We start from the raw sequence: 12270 nt of genomic DNA, 5'->3' as shown, positions 1-12270 counted from the left end.
TAAGAGAAACTTCGTCAGGTTGGCAATTACAATAAGTGATGCTCATGAATTACAAGAAACCATGCAGCCAAAAAAAGAATAAAGAAGAAAACAAAACAGAGATAAAGGAAGCAGGGAGTTTAAAATGTCTATTAGAAACACGTACATGCTTGCCACGCCATTACGGTGAAACGTACACACTTTGTGTCCCAAGATACCTGAACGAGAGGGTTAGTGGACATAGGCCAGTGAAGAATGGGTTAAAATGCAGATGAACTCCAGCTCTTGTATTCCCAGACACATCCTAGCCCAGTTAGTGTTAGATCTGCGGCGCTTGCCCTGGCAATGTGAATTCACTCTGATTTTCTCTACTAGGCACCATTAAGCTAAGACAGGCATAATGACAAACGTTAAAGGGAAATGTGTTTGTGCAACAGATTTCCATTACAGTGTCTTCTCATTCTTCTTCTTTTCTGATTTGGGAAAATATCCTCTCCTCTCAGATTATAACCACAACAAATCATGACGGATTTGGATACATATGCTCCTCAGCCCTGTACCCCATGCTGTCTGTTTACTTCTGAGCACTTCAATACTATCCCCTTCCTGTCTTCCCTGCTTTTCTACACGGCTGGCTCTAATTGCTATAGAACAAAGGCAAACAGACTTTATTCTTTTTTGTGTCTGTCACTATTTAATTTATTTAAAACTCCTACCTTCCATAAGGGTCTAGTTTCTATATGATTTATTTCTTCATGTCAGTTATGACTAAACTTCAGCTTTTGAATTCAGAAGACAATCCTAAATACTTGTTATCGTTGTGCTACAGCCAAAATCAAAGTTATGTAAGAAAAACTCACACCCGCTTTACTCAAAACTAATGTTCTGGAATATAAAAACACATTAATTCTGTCCTGTGATACCCACAGCACAATAAGCTCCTACGACGTCTACTTTATTACATTTGTCCTTTAGAGGAGGAATCCAATTTGCACTTTTAACAATGCAGTTGAAACATCTTTTCTTCCTTACAGATTTCTAATCTAGCTTCTTCATAAAAATTTGCAGTATTTCCCCGTCTTCATTCTTCCTAAGACCTTGCAGCCCTGATGGCCCTCCTTTCAGGTGTTAGTGCCCTCTCCTTGAAAAGAATAATAAACCTCAACAGAACTGACCCCCACGTACAGCTGTTAACCTTTTTGCCTGAGGAAACCTCTGTACCATAGAGCAGGGTAGAGGATAGTGTCCTGGTCCCAAGCGAAAACTGCTGTGACAGAAATTAGTAGGAACATACCGTACAGTGGACTACATTTCAGGGTTCAAAATAAATTATTGCATTTGAACTCATCTGTTGACTTAGCTGTCTCACATTCCTCAGCCTCGCCACCGTTACTGGGAGTGACTCCCCCTCACTTAACAAGATCAAAACATTTCAAATTCAACACTGATGTAACCTGGTATCAGGTCATTACGGCTTTAACTCAGATACGGATGTTCTCCTTCGACATCCTCCTCAACTGTAGTGAGTTCGTAGCTCTACTTAAGGGAAAGCACTTAACTTCTTCCATTGAATGACTTCTGTTCTCTTTAGGCCCCAAAACATGCTCAGATGACCATGCAATCCATTTTGCTTTATCGCAAAACCAGATAACAGTACTCCTGCCTCTGCCAACAAGCCGATGTCTTTTCCTAACGCCACTCCTACAGTAGCACCAATTAGAGGCCAATCTGCCAAAGCAGGATTCACGCACGCAAAGGACATCATGAATCATGGAATGATCTCAGTGACACCACCAATGATAAACTCTCCATTTGTCAGCTGGGAAGAACAAATAAACGAACAAAGCAGCCTGTTCCCACCCCAACAAGCCACTACTGACATCTAAAACCAAGCTAACAAAATAAGCCCCATTCACACAAAACACCTCTCAACATATGCACATCTTCAGCTGGTGTGGTAAAGCGAAATGAAATAGTATGTTACTCTCTGTGTTGCCAACATAAGGGGCCATGTGCTTCTGGAAGGAAACAGAGATGCTCTTGGGACAAATGACAGCTCTCCAGCCTCCCAAGGATGGGTTGAGAGGTGCGAGCACCGCAGCAGGACAGTAAGGATGATTAACATGGCTGAGCTGGCCATGAAAGGTGCAGACCTCCCTTTTATGTCACTCCTGACCCATTTGGCTGGCACAGCCGCAACAGTGTTTGCACACAAACTCCCCTGTCCACAGGTGATGGGGAACAGCTAGACCCGAACTCCGGCACTGACAGGGCAATTTTAAATGTGTATTAATGGTGTTCACCTGCAAGCTTTCTAAGGTTTCACTTGAGAATTGGAAACAGTTTGTAAAAATAACGAGAATTACTGTAAAGCATTCACAGAGAACTATATTCCACAGGAGTTATCATAATTGGTTTTATTAGTAAATGTTAAAGAACACAGCTTGATACCGTTATTAAGTCTTTTGTGGTGACAGCATTGTGAGATGAATAGAAAAACAGATGTCTCTGTTTTATATAAGCCTCCAGACTAATGCTTTTAACAGGCTACAGCTAATGCCTCATGGATAATCTTTCTCATGCCTTCAAGCAATTGCTAAACAAGGGGAAAACCCTGAGGCTGGTCAGCCAGACCGCTATTTCACTTGCTACTTCTTTTTCTTTCCCCTTCCCCTTAGCCTCCTCAAAGTTATTGGCAATCAAAGCTGAAAACTGAAGGTGGGTTGCTACACCTTTGACTTGCAGGCCTGAATATCAATGAGCCACAAGAGACAGAGATGGAAAGAGCGACAAAAGGTGAGGGGAAGAGACAGAGGAGATTGGAAACGGCTCGTTTCCAGCACACACACTGACAGACAGGTAGTGTTAACACTGTACCTAGAGAGGCTGCCCTCAGTGGCCAGGCTCGGGGAGTCATCGAGGACATTAGGTTCACTGCAGGAGGGGCAGGGAGATTAAGAATTTAGGGAAAGAAAATGCAAAAAGCATGCGATTGTCTCTGTTTTCAAGGGAAAAAATATCAACGGAATAAAAAAAGTAAAAAAAGGACGGTAACATTAATTGGTCTCACACGCTCAACAGCCCATATACGACTCAGAGGAGCTGAAAGAACAGCTGATAACAGGAGCAGTCTTTAGAGGGATTTTACACTACATGGAGACTTCTACGTCTCTGCTGAGAACTGGGGAGCTGAAAACTTCGGTAGGATGTGTTTCCACATGAAATAAGGGCAGAGAACTCTTTTCAAAGCCATTTTCCTGCGGCATTTTCATTTATTTCAGTTCTATTTACTTCCAGCTTCATAGAGAGCTTTTTTCTTCCCTCTTCCCCATGAGCCAGTTCTTCCTGAGGGAGGGCTAATCTATCTCCCATGAGCTATAGACCACTCTCCTTCTGGTACGACTCTAAGAACAAACATCTAGAAAACAAGGTCTCATAGTGCAATGAAACTGTAAGTAAACAGCTGGCGTGGATCCTGGCAAACTAGTGCACAATCACATTGCTTTTCTACACTTCAGCCATTCAAGGCAGGAGCAGCCTTCTCAGCCCATAGGAAAAACATGAATGCAAGCAGTCTGCTGGGTTACCGGCAGGAGAGCGATAATGATATTACTTAACATTTATTAGTCTACATTTGTGAGGCAGTCTGAAAGCTCAGAGACCATCCATAACTAAAAAGGGCACAGCATTTTGGACTGTGATGATGCTTTCTGAGCTTGTACCTTCCCTACACAGATGACAAGCGATTCTCCTGGTATACCATGTACTTAAAAAAGCAGAGAGCAAAGCTCTGTCGTAATTAAAGTCTTTTTTTTTTTCTCAGCATCACCATGACTTGGGATTGCACAAAGCAAATATTGCTAGCAGTCAACTGTTATTCTTATGAAGTTTATGCACTGAAGATAGTAGTGAAAGATGGGGGAAAATGCAGTCTTGCATATTAATTTTTCAAGAAACAAAGGGACTGAATCAATTGAGCTTAGAAGTCAAACGAGTTCCTGTAAGCTCTTTTATGAAAACTTCCTGATAAAATCTGTGTAACTTCTCTCTTATAAATCACTTCTATCTCTGCTGGTATGTACCACAGCTGTTGCTTTTCCTTCATGTATCAAGGTTATTTCTTTAATTCCAAGCACGACTGGGGAGGGAACAATGTTGTTTGATTTTCCAAGGCTGGTCAAGAGATAATGTAGGATTTATTCTTTAAAGGTTCAAAGGAAATAACAGAAATTAATCTGTCCACTGTCAGATATCCTTGTATAACTATGTTTCAGGCAAATAAAACAATAAGCATTGCTTACTTAGAAAAAAAAAATCACATTTAAATGCAAAACTTTTCTCTGCATCTTCTAAAGATGTACATTTCCCAAATTCCAATCTCTTTCTCACTACTCCATGTTAGCCAGGAATAAGGCAAAGTTATTTCTATCAACAAGTATATTTCTGGTTTTAAACCCCATCTTTCAACATAACATTCAGTTTCTATGATGAGATAGTTACTGTTCTATGAAGGACAAAGACTGCATGGAAGAAAATTAAGTAAATCAAACAGGATGCCTCTGCCTCCTTTCCGAGCTTCCAAGGACTCCTCCCCACTCCCTACACAGGTTGTGTAACGTCCCCTGGTTCAATGGATAACGCCCAAATCATGTGTTTTCTTTCGCTATCCGTGGTAGGAGCAGAGGAAGATAATAGCGCCGAAGGTTTCTGAAACTGTTTAAGAGGAAGGTTTCTATGCATGACAGCATGTTCTTGTGGACCCTATGCAATACAGATCATCCCAACAAATCATCATTTCCAGCACTATTTCACGATGAATAAATTTAGCATCACTAGCTGGCACCGATTCTACTATCCCACATCTCTGACGTACACATAATATACCTGCGCCATTTCTGCTCTCATGAATGTAATGGGAAAGAGGAAAAGCCCATGTTGTTACCTTTGGCTGGGTAACATGCCCACCTCAGCCTGAGGTGCAGACACGCTGGAGAGATGGCTGGAGAACCGCCTCCTCCCAATGGCACCCATAAGGTATGCTTCTTGTTCACTTACCACACTGGGCATGCTCAAGGAGTCATCTAGAGAGAAAGAAAAAAAACAGGAAAGGAGAGGAAACAACCATCCCAAACCCCACCTACGAATTTATATTTGTCAAGAGTTAACAGGATGCCAAAGGTGTACCCAGCATTTACTTACCAAGACCCCAAGCCTGCAAATTTGAATAGTTCCATTAGATTTTACAGTCACAGTTCAGAAAGACACATGCATAAAACCCTGCAGGATGAGGAACCCAGCAGACATGGGGCAGGGATTTATGTATGCTTTCAGCTTGTATGGTGCCCAGAAAAACGTGTTTGGGGAATTCAGCTTCCATTAGGGCTTAATTCCTCTGATTAATAAATTCTTTGTTAATATACAGTGTTCTCTGGCATAGAAGTTGTAACTGGACATTTTCCTGGTGTGAAATAAACCGCTGCTACGATATAGCAAAACACTGTTTGTTACAAAAGATAAAATTCATTACAGCAAAGTGCAGAACTGACACCCTTTAACACCCTTTGGGACAAATGTCACCAAAAAAATGGGATAAATCGCCTCAAATACATCATACTGCAACTGAATTACACAAACAGTTGGATTGTCATCAGGACTGATTGAAATTTTCAGTGCTGTTTCAAATTATATAAAGTACCTGGAAAGAAATTACTCTGTTGTGGTTTTTACCACAAAAACTTCTAATCACACATAAACAAATAAAACAAAATGGAAGTTTTGTGTAATTTTCTCTTTTCTTTTTGACCTTTTCCAACTTCGATATACTGAAATATTTTATGGCAGCATTAAGCCAAGGCAGGGCTGAGGTAATACTGCTGCAAGCAAACAGGAAGACAGCACTCATCGTTCCACACAGTCGCTCATAATTAATCTGAGGCTGAAACCAGAGTTTGCCACAGTGAGTGTCTGAGCAATGTATCAGCAGTACAATACTGGGTGGATTGTACAATGTCTAGTGATGAACCTAGCTAAAATAAAGTTGGTCTAAGCCTAGAAAGTTTCAGGCTAACTGTTCTTTCCCAAAAGGCAATTCTGCTGTAACTGCACAGGCCTTTCTTTTGAGCCACCGGTTTTCACTCCTTTTGTGTAATGTCTTTGGGGAACACTCAGCAGTCCTCAAATACAGAAATGAAGTGCCCGAGTGTCAGGCATTGAGGCAACCACCCATTGCAGCACCAGAAGACAGTACCCCTGCTAAAGTAGGGGGAAGCCCAAGCCTGATGACATAGGAGCAGAGTTTTCTACCCTGGCTTTCAGTGATGGACAACTTAGAAGCAGATGGACAGCTCAGAAGCAGAGAGAAGGCAAAATTCCAAGAGTAACATGAAACTCAGCTGAAATGACAAAGCAACATTCAGGTCATTGCAAATTAGTCCCCAAAAGATTCACCATCCCGTTCCTTCTAAACTGGCACCAGAAAGCCTGGCAACCCCAGAACCTCACAGCTGCCCAAAAGGGAGATCAAGCTTTTGTTGTCACTAAGTTAAAGGCTTCATTTCCTCTTTGCTAATCGAGTGACACAAGCACACAGATATTCCACCCTGCAGAGAAGCTACAGCTGGATCCCATGCAGCACAAGGACAACATATTCCACATTGGAGCATCTGGACAGAAGTGATGAGCAGGAAGTACTACGATCCTGCAGGAACAGGATCCTAACTACAGAGCCAGCCACAGCCCCTGCCTACTGTCACAATGAAGGTCAAAGAGAGGACTGATTGCCAAATGCCTTGTCAGCACTGTGAGGACTGCATGTCAGCCCAGGTCTCATGCACTAAAAATCTGCCTGTGCCCTTCCCTTTTCCCTACCCAGAGCTCATGAGGGAACGAGGAGCTTTAACACCATGAACTGTGTAGCAACCACAGCAGTTTCTTAGCCTTGTGTCCCCGTGGGCCTTTTGTTCACACTGGGACAGGGACAACTGTCTTCCCCTCCCGGCCGTCCTCTGGGGCATCAAGAAAACATCTTCAATGTTGGGGGCTTAGCTTAAATCAGTATCCACGTACTTTCTTCATCCTCCTCATCTGTGCGGCTCAGCGTGTCCTGCGAGGCCTGCTGGGAAGGCTCGCTGTCCTGCTCCCAGACTGTGCCAGTGCCGGTGTTGGAGCGGGACATGGTGGCCAGGCTCAGGCGGTAAGCGGAAGTGGAGGTGCCCACGGTGCTGACAGACGTCTTCCCTTGGTAAGCTGCGCAAGAGTGGGAAAACCAAACCCAACTGAGTAATGGCACTGAAAATCAATAGCCAGCAAATCATTCCTGTCATGTCAGGCACCTGATTCTGCCCAGACTAGTGGGGCAGGGGTTGGCAGAGGTGATAAAACAGACACAGCTGCCCTGGCTCACTTCATTTCTCCAAAATCTCTGTCTGGTTTTCTCCCTTAACCTTAGCACCACATTTTCCAGATCAGCTTCAACATTTAGCAACAAGGCAAGTTATTACCACGGGAGAAAGGCTGAGGCATCTTCTTTTGATTTTGTTTTCTTCTCTTAAGAACAAAGCACATAAAATCTCTTGCCCTGTGTAAGCAGTGGCTGCCATCTCGTGGTAACCAGGGTGGCTGTTGCAGGAGAAGCGTCCCCTCATGCAAGAGGGACTTCAGTGCACCATCAGTCAGCTCAGGGATGCTGATCTGGACCTCACAGTAGAGAATAATCAAAAAGAGTCCAAGAACAGAGGAGAGACATCTGCTGTTGACAGACAGACAAGCAGACAGACATTTCTGCACAAGCAGCTTTGGATTTACAGAGATTTAGGTAGCACCTCACTGCATTTTGGGTTGGGGCTGCACAAGCTAGCTGTGACAGCAAGAGGCAGCCACTGGGAAACAGTACTTGGACTTAGAAAAAATGGGCAGGGCAAGGTGCCTTTTCCAGCTAACCTGGGCTTCTGTTGGCTGTCCAGTGGCAAGGCTGGGCTGGGCATAGGGCCTGATCTGGGGGCAGGCTGTCGGAGTGCGGGTGGATTACCCATTCCCCTCCTAGGCAGCGGCGTCTGCCTCACAAATTAATTTACGAGCAAGGCAGCTGGCCAGATTGGGCTGATGGCCCTTAGCTCTCCCCTCCTTACCAGACCCACTGTGCACTGCCTCCTTCAGTATCTTCAGCTCGTTATTGAATTCAGCAATGAGGGAGCTCTTGCAAAGCGGGCGCGGTATGAACCGTCTCTCCAGCTGGTCAGCAATGTGCTGTCGGGCAGTCAGCTCCTCATGGTTCTCAGCCGGCTGGGCCAGCAGCTGCAAAATTGGGACACGTTAGCATTGCAGGGAAGTGATGCCCAGGGAACTGGGACTAGTCTCCAGACCAGCATGAGCCTGCAGCCAGCAAACTGTCCTCTTTGTAGGCATGAAGTTTTGACTCCAGATATGAGGTTTCCACCTGTCTTTCAGGGACAACCTTGTATTTGACTGAATAGATATCGAAACCTCACTGACATTGGTACATGGCGATGAGGGCTTATGCTAGGCTTTACCTTCAGACATGAGACAGCTCCTTCCTCCAAGATGATTTAGTCTGTCCAAGTGGTGAGACGGTAGGCTAAATAAGGTGGAGTACCATGTGCTAGTCTACCCCGTAAGCAAGGAAGAGCGTGATTAACTTAAGCCCTGGCCACCTCAGCCTAGCATCTCTCTGTCCACCCACAAAAGTCCCGTCAGAACCTTTACCCAAAAGATGGAAAGTGGGCTGGTGCTTCCTGGCTGTTAGTTGTATTGCCAGGCTCTGTGCAGAAGAGATTTTTGGAAAGAGATTTTTTTCTGCCAACCATGCAAACCCCCTCCTAGGTTCAGAGTGTCCACACTACTTCAAAGTGTTTTGAGTGTCTTTGTGGCAAAATTAAGTCCACAGGCAAACCCTCTTGGTCGAGCCCAATAGTACTTTCCCGTCCAGGAGAACCAAGACTAGATGTACTCCATGGATCAGAGCTCCTGTACGACAGGCATAGTCTTTAGTGTTGTCTAGGAAAAAGCCCTGTGACTTAGTTTCAAAGGGCTCTCAGGCCTACTAACTTCTGAAAAGTCACTCCCTACAAAACCACACGGTTCTTCCAGGAGTGCTGTTCCTCTGTTCTCGGCAGGGAAATAAAGGATATCTTGCTGTCAGGGAGTGATCTATCAGGGGACAAAGCAACTGTTACCTTGCACTGGATGAAGGGCCGAAGGAGCACAAAGATAGGGATCCGTGTTCGTACGATAAAGTCGAGGAAATCCCACAGGGCCAGCCCTCCCACCTTCCGCAGCGCCATCTCTTTGACTTGCAGGCTCAGCCAGTACCACTGGCTGTCCAGTTGGCGTTCAAAGCAAACAAGGATCACCTTCAGGGCTACAGGGGAACACACACCAGCAAATGGCAGTCAGAGGTGTTATAGCATCCCTTACAAGCATTGAGGGTGGAACAGGGGGACCGCAGTGGGCACAAACCTACACAGGCATGCATGCATGCGTGCACGTGCACATGCACACCCACATACCTCAGAGTCAAAACTGTCTTTTCTATCAGTCTCCCAATATGGCAGGGAAGGAGGGCAACCCTCTTTATAATAAAGGCCTCAGGATCAGGACTGAGTGTCCCATATCCAGAGAAATTTCCCTACTTCACCCCTAAGTTCCTCTCTATTTTCTTGCTTTAGCTTCTCCTTTCCCTCCCTGCAGAGTTCTTTCATCTTCCTGGAATTCAGATATTTTGAAAGCAGCTCGGGGGGGGGTGGGGGGAAATACAGCCCTGGCTGATCAGACAACCTCAAAAATCTTAATCAAGCATATCCACAAACAGAGTCACCCTGTGAGCACAATAACCTCCAGGTTATTTATGGGGTAATGAAAAGAACCTTTCTAGCATTGCAGCTGTATGAGTCACGGCCAAACTGTAATCTAAACAAAAATACAGTCCAGTAAGCCAAGGGCCATAATTCACGAGAGCATTGCATTACAAATGGGCATGAACAGCAGTGAGGTTCAAAACAATGCTCTATATTAAAGCGGGCTGGGACAAACAGCTCACACGAGAGACAAGGAATCTTCCCCCTTTCCATGCTCCCTTGGTCTGAAGCACACAGGGAGACCTGGGAATTCTTGGGAGAAGGTTGACTACTCCATCTTTCTTGATGCGATGGCCAAGATATCTCAGCCATCACACATCTGTATCCAGGTTTGTGGGGTGGGGGGATAAATCAGTGGTGCATTGCCATTTTTTCCATCAGCATTACCCAATACTTCAGATATGGGTTAGTAAAGACCTGAACATAAGTCTTCGGATAAATGCCCTCACAAAATCAGAAACAGAGAAGCTCTTTGAAGGATCGAGAGCTTTGAGACAAAACTCTCCCCAAGTAGCCCTGATAACCTGCAGTGCTGCTGCATCTCCAATTTGATGATTTCTTTCTTTCCTTTCATCTGTGAGAAAATATAGCAATACCTTGCAGGAGCATAGAGTGAGCAGAGGGAATACGGGTCAGTAAGGACCACGTGTGCACAGGGCCAGCAGGCAGACTGCATCAGATTTCACCCTAGCTAGCCAAGGGCCAGTGAAGCTGTGAGGTTAGGAACTGGTAGACAGTCTGACTTGCCTTTTGTGGCTTCACTGCTATATCCTGGCAGTCTGGAAACTGAGCGACTTCTAGCTGTGCTGTAATTTCCGCTCAGCTGCAGTGCAGGTACTGCTCATGTTGCAATACATTCCAGAGATACTCCTGGCTTCACGCTCTGGCCTGGTCCCTTGTTCAGGGCAAGACCTTAAGCAGCTCTAAAGAGCTCAAACCTGCCTGAGACCCTTTTCTTTGGTGCTATCTACCATCTTGAACTCTCCATTTTATCTCTTGTCTCTTCCCAGTGGGGAGCAGAAGCCAGCACTCACCCAGGTAGGCAGCCTGGCTGGTGGACTCTGCGAGCCCTTCCCGCCGCAGGTCCTTCCCTGCATCCCCTGGGGTGGAGCAATGGGCAGGGGAGCTCTCCAGCATAAAGTTCTTGCTGCGGGAAGTGCTGATGATGCGAGGTGGCAGGAGGATATTGATAACAGTCTGGAGCAGCAGCAGGACCTCAGGCTGCTCCAGCCAGGGGCTGTCTGAGATGCGTTGGGAGGGGAGAGAGAGAGAAAGGTCAGGCTACATTCCATCTAAGACACTCAAAAGATCCAGACACTGTTCAGTTCCAAAATGGGGTACAATCTCAATGTCCCCTAAGCCAAATCTCCGTCCCCCACACCTTGTTATGCTGCTTCTCCTCCTGCAAGCAAAGGCAAATTTTATTTTAGCACCAACACAAACACACACGAACACAGAGCTACGCAGCACAAAGAAATGTCCTATTCAGTGGTCTCATGATCTCATTTCCTTTCGACTTTCCCCTCTCCCTTTACTCTTTGCTTTCGTTTAGGGATTTACCAGTGATCACCCTCTATAGAAGAGAGCAAAGAGCAGGAATTGTGCCAGATAAGTGGCATGGATTGAACAGACTGTGATCCACAGGAGCACACAATTTCTGTGACCTCTGCTCCCCTCTGTGGCTTCTGCTACAACAGACTTGTCTCGCCCTGCACTCCGGTTTCAAAAGAAGGAGCACAACTATCTAAGACCTGACTCAAGAGCCACGGCACAGCTGAAACAAAGAGAAGAAACAACAAAAACTTCTCCCAGGGGGACTCTTTTCAGTCTTGGACCCAAAGGGCACTTAGCTGACACACTGCCAGTGACAGACAACCAAATGAAAAAATAAAAATAATCAGCAGAGAGCAGGGAAAGTGCAAACATTGGTTGTCAGAAAAGAGGAAGAAAAATTCTTTTTGTTAAATTAGTCAGACCTTTGCTTCCAGATCCTACTGTGAGCACAAATGGAATCAGTAGGTTTAAAAGCATTCCTTCCCTTCTTTCCTGATTGGTGAATGGGGAGACGACATGGCTTAGGGGGAAATCTTCTTTCAAAGCCTGTGCAGTAATAATAAGAAAGGATTAAACGATTTCATCAGCAGATCACACACACAAGTTACTGCAGGGAATGACGATCCCCCAGGCACCCTGTTTACACAGCACACCAACAGCATTGATGACCTATTTGAATTAGAAGCCCTGAGACCACTTAGTCAGGAGCAAAAGGAATTCAGAGTAACACAGATGTCACCTGCTCCTGTCATAGCCAAGATGTAAGAAGCCCAGATTCCTAATTCATAGGTATCATTAACAAAATCAGATGTGTTCCACAGAAGTCAGCTGAGTGTTAGTCCTAAACGCTGCCCTGCTGTGAATG

The 12270-nt window shown here is 45.2% G+C and overlaps 1 protein-coding gene across 1 annotated transcript in view; it reads right to left on the bottom strand.

Moving 5' to 3' along the window:
- UNC80 (unc-80 homolog, NALCN channel complex subunit) overlaps positions 1-12270 on the bottom strand; it is a gene marked incomplete at its 3' end in the record, with an annotated part of 131639 nt that overhangs the window by 6518 nt on the left and 112851 nt on the right. Inside the window, exons 55-61 of the mRNA XM_082001429.1 lie at positions 11828-11951; positions 10886-11092; positions 9171-9355; positions 8106-8271; positions 7045-7224; positions 4922-5060; positions 2857-2913 (exon numbers count right to left, since the gene is read on the bottom strand). Of these exons, the coding sequence (XP_081857555.1) occupies positions 2857-2913; positions 4922-5060; positions 7045-7224; positions 8106-8271; positions 9171-9355; positions 10886-11092; positions 11828-11951 (1058 nt within the window). The remainder of the gene's footprint in view (positions 1-2856; positions 2914-4921; positions 5061-7044; positions 7225-8105; positions 8272-9170; positions 9356-10885; positions 11093-11827; positions 11952-12270) is intronic.

Source organism: Phaethon aethereus (assembly GCF_964289735.1).
Source record: "Phaethon aethereus genome assembly, chromosome: 6".
Lineage (NCBI taxonomy): Eukaryota > Metazoa > Chordata > Aves > Phaethontiformes > Phaethontidae > Phaethon > Phaethon aethereus.
This window is presented reverse-complemented; position numbering and strand designations above follow the sequence as displayed.